Source organism: Canis aureus, chromosome 35 (assembly GCF_053574225.1).
Source record: "Canis aureus isolate CA01 chromosome 35, VMU_Caureus_v.1.0, whole genome shotgun sequence".
Classification (NCBI taxonomy): domain Eukaryota; kingdom Metazoa; phylum Chordata; class Mammalia; order Carnivora; family Canidae; genus Canis; species Canis aureus.
Genome location: NC_135645.1, coordinates 25751912 through 25773806, shown reverse-complemented (window position 1 = coordinate 25773806; position 21895 = coordinate 25751912). Strand labels below are relative to the sequence as shown.

Here is a 21895-nt window from a genome sequence, read left to right as displayed (position 1 = left end):
GTTTTCGGCCTCAGAGACTGACTGGGTAGGGTCTCGAGGCACCATTTACTGAGTTGGGAGAAGCCTAGGGTAGGGACATGTTTGAGGAGAGTCAAGATTTCTGTGTGAACATGTTCGGCTTAAGATGCTTCTAGATTTGCGGTGATGGGGCAGGTCGGCAGGTGGGGAACAGGTTCAAGGCTTGATGGAGGTTCAAGGCAGCCTGTTAGTGGAATTTAAACCACGGTCTGGGCAAGACTTCCAAGAAAGAGAAGAGGGCCCAGGACTGAGTCTTGACATACTCTATGCTTGGAGGTAGAGTAAAAAAGGGGGGGCGGGGAGGAGTGAGAGATGGAAGAGGATCCACCAGTGAGGTCGGGAGGGTTTCAGAGGAGAGAAGGGTCGTCAGCTGTGCGCAGCGCTGGCCGGAGGTCCTGCCAGAGGAGGACGCGGAGTTGGCCGTGGGCCTGGCCCCCCGAAGCCCGCTCACGCTCCCCAGAAGCAGAGCTGGAGGCAGGATCGGGGGGCGCCCCGGGCAGCGCGGTCTGCAGGAGAAGGACGGAGACAGAGGGGGAGGCCAGGGGAGGCGAGGGTCTTGAGAAGTTCTGTGTGGGGTCGAGGAAGGGGCTGTAGGGGAGATGGTATGCACCGGAAGGAGGCTTTTCCTGGTTGCTCCTCTTGCGAAGGTCGGGGTGCCGGAGCCTGCCGTGGGCCGGGCCAGGGTAGAGCGAGGGGCTGGGGCGCCAGGCGGGCTGGGCCCCTGCAGCGGACGGAGACCTGGGGTTGGAGGGCGGCCAGGGGAGCCCGCGGGGGGAGTGGGGAGCCGAGGCCACTTCTCCCTTTCCTCCCTGAAAGGTCGCAGTAAGGTCATCCTGGGCTGTGTGGGGCGGTGCGTGGGGGGGGGGGGGCTGTGCAGGGGCTTCCGCAGGGGGAGGCCCCACGCTCCCCGGATCACTGCCCATTGTGAGACCCTCGAGAGGGTCCCCCCCCCCCCCCCCCCGCCCCGGGGTCTAGACACCTGCTCCTCGGGCCGCAGCAGGCAGCAGCCCCTGGCGGGGGAGTGCCCCGGGCACAGCCTTCACGGATTCACGGAAGTCGTGTCAAGTGTTACTGGGACCGTCTTGTGTTACACGGAGCCGGGGGCAAAGGGGGAAACCGTACCGCTCCCCCAGGGGCCGGTGTTGGGGAAACAAAGCCTGTGCCCCCTCGGCCGATGCACGCGGCACCGCGGCCGCAAACCCAGCAGCGGGTCTCGCTGTGCCAGTCGCATCTGCTTGGGTGTAATGAGGCAGGTTCAGATGGATTCCAGAGCTCTGCAATTTTGGTGGCTCTTCAGATCACCTTCAGAGCCCTTGCCTGTCCCTCCGTGTGCCACACCCTGTGTAACCCTGGGCGAGGCGCTTTGTCTCTGGACTGCAGGGCCCCGATGCAGGGGGTTCTGGCTGCAGGCCCTCCTAGGTCTCTTCTAACCCTAGCATGCTGTGGCTCTAGGTTCCCATTTTGTTTTACGCAGACTTTGGTTTTCCTGGGTGTAGGGCTGAATTACCAGTGGCCCCACAATTAATTTTAAAAAAGCAGCCGTTTTGTGAAAGGGAATTATTTCCTTGGCTGTTGTGTATTTAAAAAAACAAAAACAAACAACAGTTGCCTTGTAGCTTTAAGCACTGGGACCACTGGCTGCTGCTGTTTGTTCTGAAAGCTCTGAAACGGATGGAATTGGCTCACGTACTTGGTCTACATATTTTGTGTTTTACTACCCACAGAATGAATAATGGTCCTGTTTTAGGACATGAAGAGGAAGTTGGGAGAAGGACAACCTTCCGACTTTTTTATCCAGAATCTGTTTTTTCAGATCCCAATCACAATGATCCTAATACTACAGCGATTCTCACTGCTTTTAAGCCGCTTGACTTAAAGTGGCTGTGGGAAGTGTTGACGGGTGGCAAAATAGTAAGTTGGCAACATCCATCTGTCTTCCGATTACCTTCATTTTTTTTTTTTTTCACTTAAAAAACCAAAAGGACAACCACAATGTTCTATTTTGTGTTGTTCTATTTCAGAACACTAATGGTTTTTGGAAGAAACCAGCTTTAAACTTGATCTACAAACCTTATCAAATCAGAATATTAGATCCTTTCATTATCAGAATGGCAGCTTATGAACTGCTTCACTTCCCAAAAGTGTTTCCCAAAAACCAGGTACGTTATTTTTCTTTGCACAGTTTCAAACTGAAGATCTGGCTAGGGGTGGGGTGGAGAGTTCCTAGGGTTCTCAGAAAGGATGAGCTACAGGACTCGGGGTGGCTTCTGAAGGCCACATCTGGGGCAGTGAATTAGGCAGCTGGGATATTATTTTTGTTTTTCAGATCGCAAGGAAAGAGTCTTAGGTGGAGTGGGGGTTTTTTGTTTTATGTTTTTTTTTTTTCCTGGCCTCAGAGCCTTCTGGGGTCTCTCTCTGTGTGGCCCAGCGCCTCCTTTCTCAGAACCTGTCTTCAGTGTCTTCAGTGGGAGGGAGCTGCCGGGCAGGCTGTGCTGGGGTAGCAGGACGGCTCAGGACAAGCGCAAGGCTTTTCAGGCTCGAGAGAACTGTCTCGGATAAAAATATCTCAGCCAAGGGGACGAAGGACAAGGTAGCCATACTTCTGTGGTCAGAGGAGACACTGGCACTGAAGTCTGAGGAAACGTTGTTGAAACTCCAGATTCTTTAATTAAAAGCAGTCTCCCTGACTTGGACTCCTGGAGCCCTTTGGTTTCCATGCCCCAGAAGACGAGGCCCACTGGGCCCCTCCAGGGGCCCCTCCAGTGGCGGCCCAGACGGGTTTCTCACTTGAGGCCTGAGAAACTGACATAATAGCTCACTTGACATGAGGTGTCCCCTTTTTGTCATCAGGGAAAATCCAAAGAGATAAACACACATCAGGTATCTTTTTTTTAATATGATTTAATTTTTAATATGATTCTAAACTTTAGAACTATTAGATTCTAATGCTTATTATGAAATAAGTTCAAGGGAATATGTGTGTGTGTATATATATAAAAACATATTGTTTAATATAGATTTGATTTTATATACATATAAAGAAAATCATCCTTCTCTTCCCTCTGTAACTCATTATCCCACAAGTATTTTTTTTTTTTTTTTGCCTTTTATATCCTTCCAGACTATCATCTATGCATTTACAAACACCTATTTTTCCTTCAGTATAATTGCACTTCTACCGTGGATATTTTCTGCCATTCCCCCCTCCATTTAACTATTCCCCTATTTATAGATATTTCTGCTTGAATCCATCTTTTTTCCCCTCTATAAATTATGTAGAAATACACAGGATTATAGGGCTTTTCAGCCCACTTGTGTGATTTCTAAGACTCCTTGGAAGTGGAATTCCCAAGTCAAAAAGCATAAATGTTTTAAATGTAAGCCTTATTTCATAGTAATTTTGAGAGGAAAGGTCAACTTAAGTACTTTCTTAGTAATTTTGAGGGGAAACGACAGCTTCTGAATGTATGTTTTATGCCTTTTTTCACTCTTATTTCCTGCCAGGTAAGATCAGATACCCCCTTTGTTTTTTATTTTAGGTAGTATCTCCAAAAGCATAGGAAGATCCTGATCTTAGAGACGATGCTAAAACTAGTTGTAACTAGATTAAAGTTCCAGTAGAACGTGGCATCCCAAAAGCCAAGTTGAGGACACAGCAGTGTTTCAGAGAGGTCAGTTATGTGGGATGCTGTCCAGAGGTTGAGCACAAAGAACAAACCCTGGTTCTGGAAACGTGAAGTCATCCTGATGATGTGGACAAGAATAAAAAAGAAAGCCTGCTTAAACTAGGTTAAAGAGAACACAGGGCATGAGCAAGTGGAGGCAGTTCTTCAATGGCCTTTTGTTAGAAAAGGGAGCAGAGAAATGGTTGAAAGACACAGGATCAAGGAAGGTTGCTCTTGTGGTGGTTTTTAAAAGATGGGTGCCATGTTTATATGCTGAAGAGAAGGATTCAGCAGAGGAAATGGAGGAGAGCAAGTGGGTGACTGTAGAAGCAGACTTGGGAGAGAAGAGATGGGATGAAAGAAGAAAGCGCGAGTGCAGAGGCTGGCCACAGGTAGCAGGGACATCGCCAGCACATAAAAGGAGTGAGCGCTGAAAATACAGGTAAAGATGAAGGTAGTTGGGAGTTGGGAAGACGGTATAGATTTTCTGTTAGTGAAATGAGGATTAATTTGTCTGTTCAAAGGAGGAAGGAAGCTGATAAAGGTATAAAGTGGTCATGTTGGAGGGTAGGAATGGAAACTTACTAGGGGAATACTGACAGCCACTCGAGACTTTGGCCATGCGTGTCAGGTGTACCCAGGCACATGTGGTCTTCTCTTAGCTCGTTGTTCTGCTCGGGTGTAGACTGAGCCAGGGTTAAGATTCCGTCAGGGGATAATCTATTTCTGTGGGTGAGAGGTGCACAAAATGGAAGGTCTCTGTAAGGGAGTGATTATGATGATGAATGAAGTACTCTAAGGTACGAAGAAAGGAAGTGGAGGACAGAAGGACAGAAGAGGGAAAAAGCGATGGGATGAGGGAGGTTGGAGGACTCCCAGGTTTTTAACCCCAACCACTAATTTCCTTTTCTAGCAGATGGTGAAGCCTTACGGTGTTCACAGTAGGGCATGGGGTAAAGAAAAGCTTCTGCAAAAGGCAGTTTTCAGATGAGCTTGCCTCCTGGAGTTTGATATTATGGTGCTTCTTGGGGTTTGTTTTTTTTTTTTTTTTTTCTTTTCTCTCTTTCTCAAAATCATTGTGTTCTTTCCATGGACTCTAAGTCACACCTTTAATGGAAAGGAAGTCTCCTTAGACTGCTGTGTTAAAGAGTTTAAGATGTGTTTTGTTTTTGCCCTAGAAGGCCAGCCTGGTAAGAATTAAAAACTGCCTGTCAAACATCTGTTACTGCCTTCTCATGGGGGTGCTTGTGTGGGTTTTTTTTTTTTTCCTCCTTTTGGCTTTTCAGTTGATAAGGGTCCAGTCTCCACTGACTTTATCATGTTTACATCTGGAATTTTTATTTTCTATGGAAGTTAGAATCTTACTATTTGTTATTGAAGTAAATTATTATAAAAGCGATCTATTTTAAGGCTTATGTGAATGAAGCCTTTTACCGTGATTCCATCCATTAGCGAACTAACCTTACGTTTCATGTACGGGTTCAAAATTCAGGCTGCTTTTTGTACAGGAAGCTTGGCTCCGCATGTTTTATAAAGTTGGGGTAGCAGCAGCATCCGTCTCCTCGAGCCTCAGTGTTTCTTCCTTGGATAGTTGTCCCCTGGGCTAATACTGCAGTTGAGGTGTATCAGAAAGATTTTCTAAGATTTCAGTCACATTTATATGCTCTTCAGGGGTAGGAAATTAACCGGGGCCTGGGCCTTAGACATGATGAGGGTTGAAGTTAGGTATTTCTCATCTGAATAAGTGTTCAGAAGTCCTGGTTTTGTATGATGAGGTCACCCAACTATGCTTTGGAAACAAGGATCTTGTTTGAGTTTTAAAAACACTTTTTTTCATTTCCCTCCCCAGAAACCCAAACACCCAACAACAGGAATTATTGCCATCACGCTGGCCTTTCACATATGTCACGAAGTTCACCTTGCTGGTTTTAAATACAATTTTTCTGACCTCAAGAGCCCTTTACACTATTATGGGAACGCGACCATGTCTTTGATGAATAAGGTAACACACGACACACGTGGGTGAAATCTTTGACCTTTAGAGTCGGAAAGCCCCTGTTTTCCCTGAGGAAGTAGGTTTTGAGAGTCTGAGAGCTGCTTAACTCTACCGAGAACTACCACGAGCTGAAACTGGGACTCAAATCTAGGGTCATCACTAGCACAGTAATTCCAATCTGTGGGCCTCAGACCCTTGGGAAAAGGACATAGTTATTAATTGCCATCATCTCTGCACTATTTAAATCTACACCTAGGCAGCTTGCTCTTGATAATATCTCAAATTCACTTAAAAGCATGGCCATGGAACAGAGACCCTTATCTAAGAGGATTGTGCACTGCAAACACCATAAAGGAGAAGGTAAATTTGGAGTTGGGAAGATGATGTAGCTTTTTGCTGTGTTTTTCAAAGGTGTTTTTTTTTTTTTTAAAGTAGATATTGAAGAAGTCTGTAACATTTTAACTCCATGAGGGAATATTCATAGTCAGAAAGGTAACATTTAGAGTAGAGCATGTTTCTTTTGAATGAAAACATCAATGGTGGTGATTGGATCGCTAAGAGTTTTTAACTGGATGGGAAGTTGTTGTCCAGCTGAGGTTAGTGGCATATCACAAGTGATAGGACTAAAATGTTATCTTTGCATTTTTAATAGGGAAATCTGAATGGTTTGCTGTACAGTATGTGGACATATCATATGTAATCAGTCCCCTTAAGTCATCATCCCCACACATTACATACGCCGAGGAAGTGGTATTATTCGGGTTAGACCATAGGTTACCTCGTCTCCCACCCCATCGTGGGACATACTTCAGGATCATTTTTCTTCAGCCCTCATCTTTTCCTGTAGCACTTGTGGGATTTCTAGTGATCTAAATAACAGAACATTGAAACACCTTCCTAAGGAAAATGAGGATATCGTCAATAGAACTGAATTATTACTATTATTTTAAAAGATTTTATTTATTCATGAGAGACACAGAGAGAGGGAGAAGCAGGCTCCGTGCAGGGAGCCCGATGTGGGACTCGATCCCAGGACTCCAGGATCACACCCTGAGCCTAAGGCAGATGCTTAACTGCTGAACCACCCAGGTGTCCCTAGAACTGAATTTTTTTTTTTAATTTTTATTTATTTATGATAGTCACAGAGAGAGAGAGAGAGAGAGAGAGAGGGGCAGAGACACAGGCAGAGGGAGAAGCAGGCTCCATGCACTGGGAGCCCGATGTGGGATTCGATCCCGGGTCTCCAGGATCGTGCCCTGGGCCAAAGGCAGGCGCCAAACCACTGCGCCACCCAGGGATCCCTAGAACTGAATTATTTTTTAAAAAACATGCATTTCAGGTGCTTAAAGGACAAACCCATTTTGACTTAAAATTTTGGTCTCTAGTTTGACTTCATGATTTGGGAGATTAGGGAATGATATGAGGGGGTGCTTTTATGGGATAGTTTAAGTGGAAACAGTGGGCTTTAGGGAAAACTCTAGCAAAGGAATGAACAAGGAAAAAGGTAACAAGTTAAAAGTTGACCTGTACACTTGTTCACTTGAGTTTTTTTAGTCAGACGCTTTTTAGATAGCATATCCCACTATTGCTGTTACTATCTTGAGATTGGGCTAGATGGTGATTTTATTTTACTTTTCTTCTTTAGAATGCGTATCACAATGTGACAGCGGAACAGCTCTTTTTGAAGGACATTCTAGAAAAAAACTTTGTAATCAACTTGACTGAAGATTGACCCTACAGACTCTGCAGATGATGCTAAGAGTATTAGTTTTATTTTTATACTGCAATTTTTAGTTTATTTTTAAATATGTTGGATGCACTTGTCAAAAAATTGTGTATAGTCAGTCTGTTGCTGCCTGGTGATTCATAACCACCAGCTTAATTTCTGTGAATATATTTAATTTATAAAAACCAAGAAGATATGCTTAGATATCCGGGAAGTTTTGATTGCGTTGGTTTTAAAACAACCTTAGTTCTCTGAAGTGTTTTTAAACATCTTTTTTAATAGTTACTTCATCTTTGACTTCTGAGGGCATGTGACGTCCAAGTAAGGGGCTTTAGCTTGACCACCACAAACTCTGAACAGAGTTGGTGGCGGATTCGGCTACTGTAAATTGGTGGGGAATAGCCATGTGATTGTGCAAACTGGAACCGGTTTAGGCAAGTATCGAGTTCCTTTTTACTGAACCCGAGGAAACGGATTTGAATCTTAAAGCAGGCCCAACCATAGCAGTAGGTACGGTTATGAAATCTAAGATCATAATGGTTTCATTAAGCTTTTTTTCCTGTAAGTAAACCAGATTATAAAATGAAAGGTGTTTGTTTTTAAGGTGGAGGAAACAGGCTACATGTGAAATTCTGGATGAGTAAACAACCTAGGAATGCAATTACTAAAGTCTGGTGGCTGCATTATTTTAAAGTTCATACAAAGAAGCAGAGCTAGGCCACCTCAAGGAGACAGTTCTTAAACGTCATCTTTTGCCTGCCTTAATATGTTAAAATTTGGAAGTTTACTATTTGAAATAGGAAAGATGAATACGGCACAGTAGGTAAATCCTTCAGACTCCTCAGGCTGTTTTTGGATTTAAATGGTCCTTTCGTGAAAAATCTCACTTGTCCACGGTGAAATCCCATCTTCAAAGGGAAGGCTTACCCAGCTACCTAGGGTGCATCAGAGAAGAGTCCTGCTGGATGCAGACAAGTCAAAACCAGCCTGTCCAACAAACGTGCGCCCGTCTCTCTTCTCAAAGAGGGATGGAATGAACAGCTCTCAGAAGAGGTAAGAGTTGAAGGACTTGTTATCCTCTGAGCGATAATCGTCATGGAGAGACACTGCTGGTGTTCCTGAAAACCAGCCTGCCTCTGAGTCTCAGAGACAAAATATGAGAGCAGCCACTGGGATAAATCGTGAAGCACGGCATAAGGGGGGAGAAGCCTCGTAGTTGATTGAACCCATGTCTACGTGGCTTCAGCTGATTCCCCTGTAACGGAGGTGGAAAGTTCCCGCACGTACACAGCTGCACGCTGCAGCCTGGCGGCTGGGATTCCATGGGTGGACTCATTCAGGGTACAAAGACAGTCCTGGCTGCAAAGTGAAAAACCCCAGGTGGCATTTTCAAGTGTTTATGGACTGAAATAATGGCTGTACGGTATCTGGCAGATGCTCAACTTGAGGAATCGGCATTTTTGTACAGTGGGAGCTGAGGCTATAAACCTCAGCGTGGCTTCACATAAGCCAGAAGAAACTCTCAGCCCGATACATATGTACAATTTATTAAAAACACATGAACACGTTAAAATCTCACTATTTATACAATCTACATTCTAGCAACATATACAAATACCGAGTGACTACAGTACATGCCGAGGTAAGAAAAGTACATTCGGGGAGACTATCACTGACACTCAAGCCATTTTTATTTCCAATATGTTTTGCTTTCACCTTTCCCAGTGCCAAAAAAAAAAAAAACCTAGTCACAAATTGGAGTAAATAAGAATCGGTGCCAGTTGACCTAAAAAAAAAAAAAAAACAACAGTATTTTCATAACTATCCAACTCTTACTAGACTTTTGCAGTTTAGGGACTTCAAGTTCAGAACAGAAAAGCAGAGCTAATAAGCAGTTTTCTAAAGGTAGAGCTTAACTGATTTCTCTTTAAAAGGGTTTAAAAAGTTTTCGCCTCTCACTCGTAGTTCTTGTCATCTGACCTGGTGTTTCTCAGCCCTTTTGCTCTCCAGGTGTCAGTGTGGAGCCAAGGCAAAGAAGTTCAGGCTTTCTCACTGTCTCCGGACTTACGGCCACTTTCAGGTTTAGAGGAGTGTATTTTCTGCTGGGGCAGGGGCGGGCAAGAGTACGCAGGACACCGTAATTTCAAGTGCTGTATAAATTCTCTACATGAACCACTGCATCAGCTGATAAACCCATTGTTCAATGCAAAGTGCAAATAGTGAAACATGAATTTAAATAACTGGACTAGACCCTGCACATACAGTAGGATCCAGTTAGTGTTGCAGCTTTTAATATAACTCAGCATTCACAATATCTTTACTATTAAATGACCTTAGGAACCAGCACAGTTAAAGTCAGTGTGATTTTAGGAAAGCTTATAAGGGCCGCACCTGCTGTACCACTGTCTGATTCTATTTTTGTAATTGTGCTAACAGGAAAAAAGTTCATTCAAAAAACCAGTTTCAAGCAAAGAATAAAAATTTAAGGGAATTTGGCGGGGGTGGGGTAAAAAAAGTTACGTTCACATGTTCAGTTGATTGTCTCCAAAGCTGCATCAGATATATGTAGTTAAAAACAAAACTCTAATATGAAAACAAATGAACTAAAAGTACAAAATCAGAACTATATCAGGCTCAGCTCTTCATTTGGAAAGCAAAATATAAAAAGCAATAAAAACTTATAAAAATCATTGGTAGTTCATCATTTAAGAAAACATTGACCTCTTAAAAATCAGGTGTACAAAATTAAAAAGAACAGGCATCTTTGGGAAAATGAAATGGTTTCTCTTAAAGCTTCTCAAACAGGCCTTGATTGGGGAAATTATTTATTATGTATGGAGGATGAATAAAAAAATAAATTGGTTTACTCTTCCCACCTGAAAGGGGATGCCTGCATTAATACCTGTGCTACACACATTCGTGTCTTAATAAAAGTTCACCATCTGTGCTTTTTGTTTCAAATATCTTGAAACAATATATTTTTTCAATGAATAAAATTATGCCTCAAAGTTTGTCTGGAAAAGCAAAGGCAAATCAAGGTAACACCAAAAAAAAAAAAAAAAAAAAAAAATCACAGTACTGGAGGGCAGAGAGGCTGCAGAAAGAATTCTATTTTTAAAGCAGTGCTTTAGGATACAGATACACTGAGGCAAGCAAAACGAACACTGTCTTTTTGCAAATCTAGCAAATTCTGGAAACAATCTGGGGGCAGAGGCTGTAAGTAATGGCTAGAACCTAAAGGAAATTACCTAAGATTTACAGAAGAGGGGATGTCAAATTATATGTTTTAGTCCTAGGGCCAGCTCTTCTTGCCTAAGATTTTGATTCTTATGCGATGGGCTGATCACTTGTACAGGACTTTGTCACTTATCTAAAGCTAGTTCTGGGCAAATGGGTGATGAGGAAGTTGCCTGGAAGCATCAAGAACAAGACCTCAGTATTCACCGGCAAGGATACTAGGACATCCATCTGGTCCCTAGGTGAGCACACTCACAACTGAGGAATTCATGCTGGCTTTCAGTACCTCACTGTGGATAATTAAAAATGCTTTTTGACCAAAAATACATTCAAGTTCAAAGGAAAATCTCAAAGAGGGTGAATCCTTTTTTTTTAAGGTAATTTTTAGGACTTTTGAGGAAGGAATCTGCTTCTCACAGTGGTAAATGCAAGGGGTCCTGTTCACAGTGTTCATGCAGACGCCTCTCGCCTGGGAACAAACGAAGGGGGAGCAGGGCTAGAACCGCTGTTCGAGCTTTTTGAAATTAGAGGAGTCACGAGGCTGAGAAAGCAAGCCTCACTCAAAAAAAAAAAAAAAAAACCCCACAACAGTTTATAGACACAAGAGTGGGGCTGGCCCCAGATGGAACGAGCAGGGAGGAATCCAAGTCACCATTAAGTGTTAAAGCTCTTCAGCGTGTCAGAAAGTGGAGACTCCCTGCCCCTGCCTGCCCCTTACGAGTCCGTTTCCACCCAGAGAGCTTCCTAAGACAGGTGAGTGTACGACTGCCATCAAAACAATGACTATCACTAATTTTTGAAAAAAATCCATAAGAAATAGAGGAATAGAAGAGAACTCAGGACACTACCCACCTTTCACAAAGCAAAATTTCAAGCCATTAGACATTTCAAGAACAGTACCGTGCGTTATTGCCAGTCTGGCTTACAGAGCCACCTCTGGAGTTCATGAACGTACCTGCAGCATTGGTAATAAATACTCTCAGTGATTCTTAATTTCTTTGAAGTGCATAGTAGGGAGCTTTTTCTGTATTAAAAATAGTGTTTTACAGTAGTAACAAACAGGATGTTGGAAATTTAACAGGCAAGCAGCGGCAGCTGCCACAGTAACACTTTTAAAGCAAGATGGCAAGATTAGTAAGTAGTTCCCTGTACCTCGGTCATCACATTTCCCCACCACGTCTGTGACAGATACGTAATACATTCTATATATTACTACCACTAACACAAAAAAGGCCATGTGCTTTAAAACGATGCTCTAGAAAAAGCAGCACCCCCTTCAGAGAATTTCTTTAAAGACATCACATTCACCATCCCTCCCCGCCCCTGATACCTCCTGTGTGCTCTGCGGCACCTGGTACACCAGTTCGTCCGGGGCACTCGGACCTGGCTTCCCGCCTTTTGGGGTATCATACTGGGCGCGGGCGGAGGAGCAGCTGTCAGTTCTGGAGAGCAGAGTGTTGTATGCCCCCACCACTGGGGGGGGTTGGTTCCCTGGAGCCTTGAAAGTGGACGTCGAGGGAAGACCAACGGAAGCTGCGGGGTGCCCAGACATATCCATGATGATGGGGGTTGCGTACTCGGGCCCAGTAATTGGCAGCGGTTCGGCATAGGCATGATAAACTTCTTGAACCGGGGAGCTGTAAGGATCTAAGTCAGCATAACTTGCTTCTTTTCCTTCTTCTGGTTTAAAGGTAGACCTCTGATGAAGGGTGCCAACAATTCCTCCCACCAGTGGCTGTGCATACTCTGTGGACGTCACAGAAACAACAGAAAAGTTACCCCAGTCCTACAGGGATCATACAATTTAGGGGTGGCGGCCGTAGCTTTACACCAAAAATGGACACCTCTCTATGGCGCTTTTATTCCTATCAACACAGACCTATGGATTTCTCTACCGGAACCAACGTAAAAACTTAAAAACATGATCTTGTATCTCGTAAGAAATTAATATGCCATAAAGCCTCATTCATGAAATCTTAAAATGCTGATATATTTTCTTCAGATTTACAAATAGTGTTTCACCGGTGAAAAAAAATTCCATTATTAGAATAGTATTTTCAAATAGAACGACGTTTAAAATAAATGTGTGCTAAACTAATAGGATAAATACTGTTGTGGCTCGCTCCGTCTTTCCTACTGTTAACAACACTCAAAACTCCAGGTAAACAGATAAAATTGCCCAGAGCTTTTAGAGTCGGACGCTCATAGGAGGTGCCTGGGTGGCTCAGTTGGTTAAGCAGCCGCCTTCTGCTCAGGTCACGATCCCTGACCCGGGTGCTGGGATCAAGCCTCCGGTCAGGCTCCCTGCTCATGCTCTCTCTCGCTCTGAAGTAAATAAATAAAATCTTACGAGAAGTGCATGCTCATGTCTTCTGGAGACCATCTAAGGCACCAGAAAGGACTCTCTCAAGGTCATCCTTTTAAAAAGTAGTTCTACCTCAAGCCGATAGTTCATCTCCTACATATGGAAAAGCTAAAAGACCCCGCAGGTCCCACAGCACTTCGCAGCTACCTGCAGCGGGGTCTTCCTCTCCCGCGCCAAGGCCACAGTTACCTGCAGAGTCGGTCTGCAGCATCGTGGTGACTTCTCTTGGACTCAAGTGATTAACTTCACTGCTGCTGTAGCGAACGGGGGTTTCTTCGTGTTCCACCGATTTGGCAGGGAGAAACTGCTTCATTCCTTTCCACCAACCTTCACGGTGATTGTAAGCAAGAAAGACCATTAAATACAAACCTCTGTGTGACAGGATGACACTGTTTACAGGAGAAACCCTGGTGCACTGAAGCCATTTCTGTAACACGTCTAAACAAACCCGCCTCTATGTTCAATCTTTTTTTTTTTTTTATTGCGATAAAATACACAATACATAAGATTTACCATCTTAACCATTTTTAAGCGTAGGTCAGGGGCTCACACTGTTGTGCAGCTACCACTAGCATCTAGCTCTGTAACTTTTAACCTTGTAAAACTAAAAGGCAGACCTCTGATGCCCGTGGAACAGTAACTCCTCGTTCTTCATTCCCCCCACCAAGGGCAACCACTGTTCTACTCTGGGTCTTTAGGATTTTGACTCCTACAAGTACTCACCCACGTGGAACCATGCGGTATTTGTCTTTTCTGGCTTATTGTACTTGGTGTAATGTCCCAAGCTTCATCCATCTTGTAGCCTATTACAGAAAATCTGTCCTTTCTAAGGCTAAATATTCCATTGTATGTATCTAATAAAACATCCTGCCTTTCCATTCGTCAGCTGATGGTCACTTGGGTTGCTTCCACATTTTAACTGTTGTGAAGAACTCTGCTATGGAAACAGACTTCCAAGTAGCTCTTTGAGACCCTGCTTTCGATTCTGTCAGGTGGAACTGCTGGATCATACGGTTCGTTTTATCAGGAACTGCCATTGTGTTTTCCCAGCACCTGAACCGCTTTATGTTCCCACCAACAGTACACAGGGTTCTAATGTCCCCACATTCTCACCAACTCTTCCTGTCTTCAGTTTCGAGAGGAGGCACCTCATGGGTGTGAGGTGTTATCTCACAGTTTTCATTTCCCTAGAGATTAGCGATGTTGAGCATCTTTTCATGTGCTTATTGACCACTGGTATATATTCTTTGGAGAAAAGTCTACTCAAGTCCTTTGTCCATTTGTGAATTGTTTTTTGTTGTTGTGTTTTAGAAGTTCTCTATATATTCCGGATGTTAATCCTTTAGCCAATACAGGATTTGCCAATATTTTCTCCCATTCTGTGGGTTGCCTTTTTATGCTGTGGATAATATATGCTGATGCACAAAAATTTTACATTTCCAGGCATCTAGTCTATTTTATTTCTTTTGAAATTTGTGCATCTGGTGTCATAGCTAAGAAGTCATTGCCAACACCATTGTCATCAAGTTTTTTGTCCCTTTTTTTTTTTTTTTTTTTGAGTCTTACTAAGATATTACATTTTGGTGTTTTCACCCACTTTTGAGTTAATTTTTACAAATGGTGTTAAAAAGGAGTTCAACTTCATTCTTTTATATATGGACATCCATTGTTCTCAGCACCATTTACTGAAGACTGTCATTTCCCCAATGGTCCTGGCACCCTTGCCAACAATCATTTGTCCATATTTATGAGTATTGATCCCTGGGCTCTCCATTCCACTGGTGTATATTTATGCCAGTACCACTGTTTTGATGACTGTAAAATCTTCCAGTTTTATTTTTTTCAAGACTGTCCTATTTGGAGTCCCTTGAAATTCTATATGAATTTTAGAATGGGTTTTTCCATTTGTACAGAATATCATACACATGTTGATAGGGATCGCCACTGAATCTGTTGATTGCTCTGGGTAGTAGTACTGGCATGTTAACAATATTACGTTTTCAACCCATGCACATAGGAGGTGTTTTCATTTGTATCTTTTTAAATTTCTTTAGCAATTTTTATAGTTTGTATTGTACAAGTCTTTTACCTTCTTGGTTAAATGAGCTCCTAAGTATTTTATTCTTTTTGACGCAATTGTAACTGAAACTGTTTTTTATAATTTCAGATCGTTCACTGTGCACAGAAATGAAACGGATTTAACATGCTTTGTATTCTGCTACTTGGCTCAGTTACTGGTGTGAACAGCTTTTTTGTGTGTGTGTGTGTGTGTGTGTGTGTAAACTTTAAGGTTTAATTCTACTTTAAATGTTTGTTAGGATTTTTCTTTTTTAAGTTTTGATTATTGACTCAATCTCTTTAGAAGTTACAGCTCTATTCAGATTTTCTATTTCTTTGTGATTCATTCTTGGTAGGTTTTATATTTCTGGAAATTTGTCCATTTCGTCTAGGTTATTCAATTTTTGGCATATGATTGTTCATAATACTCTCCTAATCCTTTTTATTTCTTTAGAATCATAGTGATGCCTGCACTTTTTTCTGATTTTAGTAGTTTGAATCTTTTTTCTTATTCCATCTAACTAAAAGCTTGTCAGTTTTGTCAATCTTTTCAAAGAACATTTGGTTTCACCCAATTTTCTCTATTTTCCCATTCTTCATTTTGTTTTTCTTCCTTCTGGTAGTTTTGGGTTTAGTTTGTTCTTGTTCTAAATCTGTAAGTTGTTCAAGCTTGTTTCTTTTTCTTTGATAGGATGTCTAGTGCAATGCAGAGCATGGTAGAAATTTCTATCAAAAGCATATACAGAAGCAAATCACTGCTATAAAAGTGCAGCCAGATACCTGTTTGTCTGTTGTAGGCTGGTTTTTTTTAGTAAGTTTTTCTGAAGAAATGCTTCCCATGATCTACCTTGGGGCGTTGGCAGCACAGACTCTACCCCCAGCACGTGGTCTCTTCTACCCTAGTCACAGCAGTGAACCCTTTTGCCTTCTATTCCAGTCCTTCTATTTCCAGCCAGACTGGAAAGTAGGACGCTATAGGGGGCCTCTGGCGTCCTCTGCTACCACCTGCCCCCTGCCACACAGCGTAGGAATTCAGAAAACAACAGCTCATCATGGCAGAGATGGCAGGCCTGACAGTTCCTCAACTGCTAGACTATACTCGGAAAGTACCCCCAGCAGAGGGACAAACACACAGTGTTACCAAGACCACGACCTCTTTACACAGTGCTCACACAGGCCACACAGAGAGCCAGTCTCCTCAAGAAAAACAGATCCATTGGACACACCACACAGGTTTCCCAGGAGAGCGGAACAGAGCGCATGTTCCAAGAAATCCTCTCTTTTCATTTCATTACTTGTTGACTAAAAGAGATTTTCCAGAAGAGTAAAAATGATCCGAATGTTAGAGGAACACCATTTGTTCTCACAAGTGCTGGGGAGTTTATGTGGGCCTGAAGACAACTTTCCTCCTTCACTACTGCCACCCGCAAGGTGTGGATTCCCTCTGATGGAAGGGGATGCAAAGCCCTGAGTTACCTGCCCGGTCCCAGTAAGGTAAGTCATAGGTGCCTTCGGTTTTTTTCTTTCTGGAAAAATACAAAAAAAAAACATGTTAGCAAACAGTGAGTTCCCAAGTAAGACAGCTCTGAAAGTTAGGATAAACACTAAAGTTAATAATTAGTCAGGAGTACACATTTCCATTTGCTGACCTACTCGGCAGGGTCCTCTATTTCATTCGCCTTTCCAAGTTGCCACTGCTGACATTCAAGTTCTGGACTCTCCAGGAGTTTTAAACAACTATCTCCTGAGAGAATTATTGTTACCCAAGGTACCTCCCACTCAAGGGGTGAAGGGATAAAGGAGTAAGAAAGGCTCAGTATGTAGACAAAAACAATCTAATCAAAGACCCATGGGTGACACGTGGCTTCTTATGGGAAAGTTATTGTTAGGGAAAGTTATTGTTGGTTTCAAATACAAACTATGCAAATCAGCTGATTCACAAAATTTATGGAAAAAAAATCCCCACATGTGCTTCCGCATTGCTCTTTTTCCCAACTTTCTGTCTTTCTTCCGTGGTCTTTTGCCCCTAAGAAGTTTAAAGTGTCACGTTCTCTGTAACTGCACCAGGTTCATTCCCATGGCCATCCCAGCTTGGGTCAATGAAAGCTACAACAGTGACAAGTGGCAGAGTGAGAACAGGATGCTCCAGGCCTGAGAGGCCAAGGCAATGAAGAAGAGGACTGTCCCTCATCCACCCCTCACAGAATCTGGACGCATCTTACCCAGGAGAAACCTCCCTCCTCTCCATGAAGATTACTATCTACAAAGAGCCTTAAAAGGACATGTTCTGACTCAAGAATTCAAATCTAGTGCAAATTGATGCTTTGCAAGCTAAAGAGAAAGCAGAAATTACTCTAGTGTGTGAATGAGGACAAGACAGTTACAGGACTTGCTCAATATCACAAATGCGGCTTTCTCAAGAGAGCCTCAGCTTTGTGCTTTTCCTACTTAAAAACAATTCTTCTCCAGTATAAGACATTATTTTTATTATTTGACATGAAAATCTTCCTCACTCTAAAGTCTGGCTGGATTTAAAATAGGTCTTTTTTTTTTTTTTTTTTTCCCCAAAGTACAGGATAATGTAAAATTTCTGGAAGAGATGGTAGGTGCTGAAGCTGCTAATTAAAAACTAGAATGTAAAACCAACACTAAAAAAAAATAAATAAATAAAAAATAAAACCAACACTAAAAGCCTGGTTTAATAATTAGGTACATGTTGAAAATCCTGAAATCATCCTAAGACTTAAAAGTAAACAGAAACCAAATATATTCTCAAAAATATTCTAAGTGGAAGTTAGACACCTTATATGGCTGGGACAAGAAATTAACCGTCTGATTATCAGCCAAAGGTTGTACTAAAAAGATTTTATATACTCTAAAGTGACAAAGCTTCAGGTTATTTATTACACGTAAAGTGCTTAGAACAGGCGTGCTTAGCGTGGGTCAAGGATTCAGCAGGCTGCAGCTCTGTTTATTATTCTTCTCCTCCCAGCTATTCTCCATATCCCCATTCATGCATCTCCTGAAGCCAATCATTAGAAATTTCAACTACATTCTTTTTATTTTTAAGTTTTTTATTTTTTAAAGATTTTATTATTTGAGAGAGAAAGCGTGCATGTGTACACGTGCATGAGCTGCAGGAGGGGCAGAGTGAGAGGGAGGGAGCCTGACCTGGGCTCCATCCCAGGACCCTGGGATCGTGACCTGAGCCAAAGGCAGCACTTAACCGCCTGAGCCACCCCACAAGCCCTTACCCACATTCCTAGAACTTCACTTCTGCAGCTCAGACGTTTTGTCCTGAACAGGCTGTCCTGAACAGGCGTGATTTCCACCTGTGTCCCGAGAATCTGACCCTCCACAGGGTCCTTTAAGCACCAGCCCGAACTGACCTCAGGACTTGCCTCCCACCTGCCCTACAACCTGACTCCCCAATCCTCACCTCCTACGCCTTAACCCAAGTGGACGAGACCTGACTGCCTGACGACCGCACACGCAGGGCAGCAAGGGCAGCAGTGGTCCACAGGCCCGAGCCCTGCTGTGCTGTGTGTGTGGGTGGGGTGATCTCAGACAGGTCATGTAGGTCCGGTCTCCTCCTGTGAGACAGGACCTGCTTTGGAGGTGGTTTTGAGGTTACAATGAATTGAACCATGTAAAACACAATAATCTCTAAAATCAGCTTTAATTGTCTATACAAACGAGCCATTGCTGTGGTCCTCATTGTTACTACTGCTTCTACCCAGGTCCCCAAGAGCACCTGGAACTTTCTGCCCTGGACCTTTCCAGAGCCCCTGTCCCTCCTTTCCCTACTGCTCTCACAGTAACTTGCTGGCCCTCTGTCCAGACAGCCTTCCCGAGACCATGAATCCAGGATCCTCCTGCTGCTTCCGCTTCCCCCGTGGCCCCCGCCGTACGGTCAGTACCACCGCTGACCATCTCCCGCTCTGGATCCTCCCCCGGCCTGGGAGCTCTGGGGCTCACCGCCCGACTCTCAGCACAGGATCACTCCCTAGCCCAAGGCCGGAGCTCACATATTTCAGTGAACAAATCAAGTCATGCTCTTGCTCCACCAAACCTGTCCCTCCTGCTCTGTCATCTCCACTCACGACATCTCTACGGGTCTAACTGCACGAGCCAGAAACTTCGGTCATCCTGGAGCCCTCCCCCTTCTCTAGTGGCCAGCCAGCCCTGGGGGTCTGAGGACGGGCCATCTGCTCCACCCTCCTCAGGGCGAGGCCCACCTACAGAGCGAACCCCCATCTGTCTCCCCGCAGCCTCCCAATCCAGGCCCAGGTGCAGCTCCACGGTCCCTCCTCCGCACCATCCCAGGCCAAGCCTACCCTCACTCAAGCACAGAGGCTGCGCTGGCCTCTACCTTCCTTCAACCTTCTCTTTAAGGCAAAACAAACTTGAGGATTACTTCTTCCTGCAGAAAGGCTTCAGATGATGCTCTTGGTTCTCACATCTGTGCTCCCCAGCACCTCAAAAATAACTCTTGAAGCCATATCATGGCTCCTTATCAGTCAGCCTTGCCAAGCACCTGGGAGATAGTTCATGCAGATTCTTTCAGGAAATATTAGTTAAGCACCTATTATGTGGCAGGCTGTTCTGATCAATGTGTATCTTCCAGCACGTAAAGCAGGTCCTGGTACAATAAAGGAACTTAGCCACTGTGTTACTGAACATACTCATTTTTTATGGAAAGGAGAAATAAATGTTTTTTTCCTGATTAACTATATAATTTATTGTGCAATTAACTATTTTTCCCAATTTCTAAATTAAAATGAATTATTTAAAATCAGATATAAACTCATGAAACAAATGTATTTTTACCTTAATAACTACCTTAACTCTCCTCAAAAAAGGTGGATAGTACTTCACCTTCTATATTTAGTTTCTTTCTTTTTTAAGAGTTTGTTTATTCCTGAGAGACACACAGAGAGAGAGAGAGGCAGAGACACCGGCAGAGAGAGAAGCAGGCTCCCTGCGGAGAGCCTGATGTGGGACTCGATCCCAGGACCCCGGGGTCATGCCCTGAGCCAAAGGTGGATGCTCAACCCCTGAGCCCCCCAGGTGCCCTTTCTATATTTAGTTTCTATTTCACACCTGGAAACACCCCTTCCTGGATCAATCAGGCGAACTGCTTTGTGTACCAACCTGCTTCTCCAATGCCAAGCACACACTGCTAGGAGGATGAGAGCGGTGAGCACCATGACGAGCACTGGGACTAGGACCGCGGCCAAGGCTACATCTGCAAACACACCAGAGGCAGAGTCACGAAGCACAAGTGGGAAAGTTATTACCCCTATCATCCTTCAAAGCTTTTCTATTTCAGAAAATACCATACACATTATTTATGAAGTGAGCGTGGGCCTGTCTTGGTTAACGGCAGAGGCTTTGACTGTTAACGTGAAGTCTATCGCGCTATTTACTTCAACTTTGCATACACTTAAAATTTTTCGTGACTTTTTAAATCACCAAGACAAACTTAAAGACAAATGAAAAACTTGTAAGTTCTGAATATCTGATATAAAGGGTTCCTGTAATTTATATATTACAGAATTTACAAGTCAAAACCAATCAACAGAACAGCAGAGATGAATGAGCAATACAATTAAAAGATGCGAGTGACCACGACATGTTAGCTTCACCAGTAATCATAGAAACAGAAGTTAAAACAAGAACAAGATGCTATTTCCACTCATCGAATTGGCAAATATTTAAAAGAGTAATGCTAGACAGGATGCCAAGAAAGTTATTTTTATGTGACTTTAAATGATACTTTGTTTCATTTTGGGGCAGTACGCATAAATATGGGATACGTGGCAATTCCACGTATGGAGTCTGTTCTTGGGAAAAAAATTAAGACAACATTCAAAGACGCATTTTTAAAGTGGATTGTTTCTGTAGCTGCAAAAGAGCGAAAAACTGGAAATGATCCAAATGCCCAACAATGGAAGGGAATAAATGCATCATAGTATCCTTCGCGTAGTCAAACACTATCCAGCCACTGGAAATGACATTGCAACTTGGTGGGGGAAATACTTCTGGGAAGGTAACATCGTAACGTTAAGTATGAAAAAGGCAATGTGCATCAACAGGGCAGGAAAGGACAAAGCTTGGCCTGCAAGGAGGAGCTTGAAAGCTCGGCCTGCAAGGAGGAGCTTGCACCAGGAGATCACGCAATCCCCTTATCTCCTTCTGTAGATAAGGAAGTCCCAGCCCAGACACAGAAAATGGTCTGCAGAAGGTCATTTGAGACATCAGCTTCCCTCCGAGCCTGGCGCCCCCAGTGTGGCAACGGGGACGACAGCAGCAACCACTGATCCTGCTGGGGGCTAAGGGCCAGCCACTGCGGGGCCTGACCCACAGCATCTTACGCTCCCTCATACCGTAAAAAGAGGCAGTGGATAGATACAGGAGAGGGCGAGGGGCCTCTGAGGAGCTGGATGGGTGGGAACCAGGGCGCAAGGCGGGCCCGCCCCGGCCAGTGCTAGGAATCCCCCCTTCCACGTGTGGACAGAGGGCACAGGTGCATTGGCAAGTTCCACAAATAGGGAGCTTCCTTCTACCTGCTACCTCCTTTGAAAAGTAGAAGTGGTGACTGAGAGTGAGTAAAGAATTTCTGAGTCAAGGGTTTGAAAAATATGAAGTCTGAGAACAGACAGATGGGCTGACCAGAGAATAGAAAGACCGGCCGGCTGGTGCTTGGGGCTCCACGTGCAGAGGAGTCAAGAAGTTACAGGGGCACGAGTCTGATCATGATAGGATATTCCCCAGCATTGCTCTCAGCCTGAATGTAAAACTGGAAAAGGAGGAGCACATAAAAGAGA

The 21895-nt window shown here is 43.8% G+C and overlaps 2 protein-coding genes across 23 annotated transcripts in view; one reads left to right on the top strand and one right to left on the bottom strand.

The window, feature by feature from the left end:
- ST3GAL6 (ST3 beta-galactoside alpha-2,3-sialyltransferase 6) overlaps positions 1–21895 on the top strand; it is a 78210-nt gene that overhangs the window by 46544 nt on the left and 9771 nt on the right. For 12 of the 20 annotated variants that reach the window (XM_077884404.1, XM_077884403.1, XM_077884413.1 and 9 more), the window contains 4 exons: positions 1743–1929; positions 2040–2177; positions 5533–5685; positions 7325–13892. In XM_077884404.1, the coding sequence (XP_077740530.1) occupies positions 1743–1929; positions 2040–2177; positions 5533–5685; positions 7325–7411 (565 nt within the window). In that variant the 3' untranslated portion in view covers positions 7412–13892. Of the gene's footprint in view, positions 1–1742; positions 1930–2039; positions 2178–5532; positions 5686–7324; positions 13893–21895 lie in introns of those variants that run through there. The other 8 variants (XR_013372522.1, XR_013372521.1, XM_077884411.1 and 5 more) reach the window with 6 other exon arrangements.
- Positions 8937–21895, bottom strand: part of DCBLD2 (discoidin, CUB and LCCL domain containing 2) — an 80809-nt gene continuing 67850 nt past the window's right edge. For all 3 annotated transcript variants that reach the window (XM_077884398.1, XM_077884399.1, XM_077884400.1), the window contains 4 exons: positions 20220–20313; positions 16542–16591; positions 13197–13334; positions 8937–12388 (listed from right to left, as the gene is read on the bottom strand). In XM_077884398.1, the coding sequence (XP_077740524.1) occupies positions 11919–12388; positions 13197–13334; positions 16542–16591; positions 20220–20313 (752 nt within the window). In that variant the 3' untranslated portion in view covers positions 8937–11918. The remainder of the gene's footprint in view (positions 12389–13196; positions 13335–16541; positions 16592–20219; positions 20314–21895) is intronic.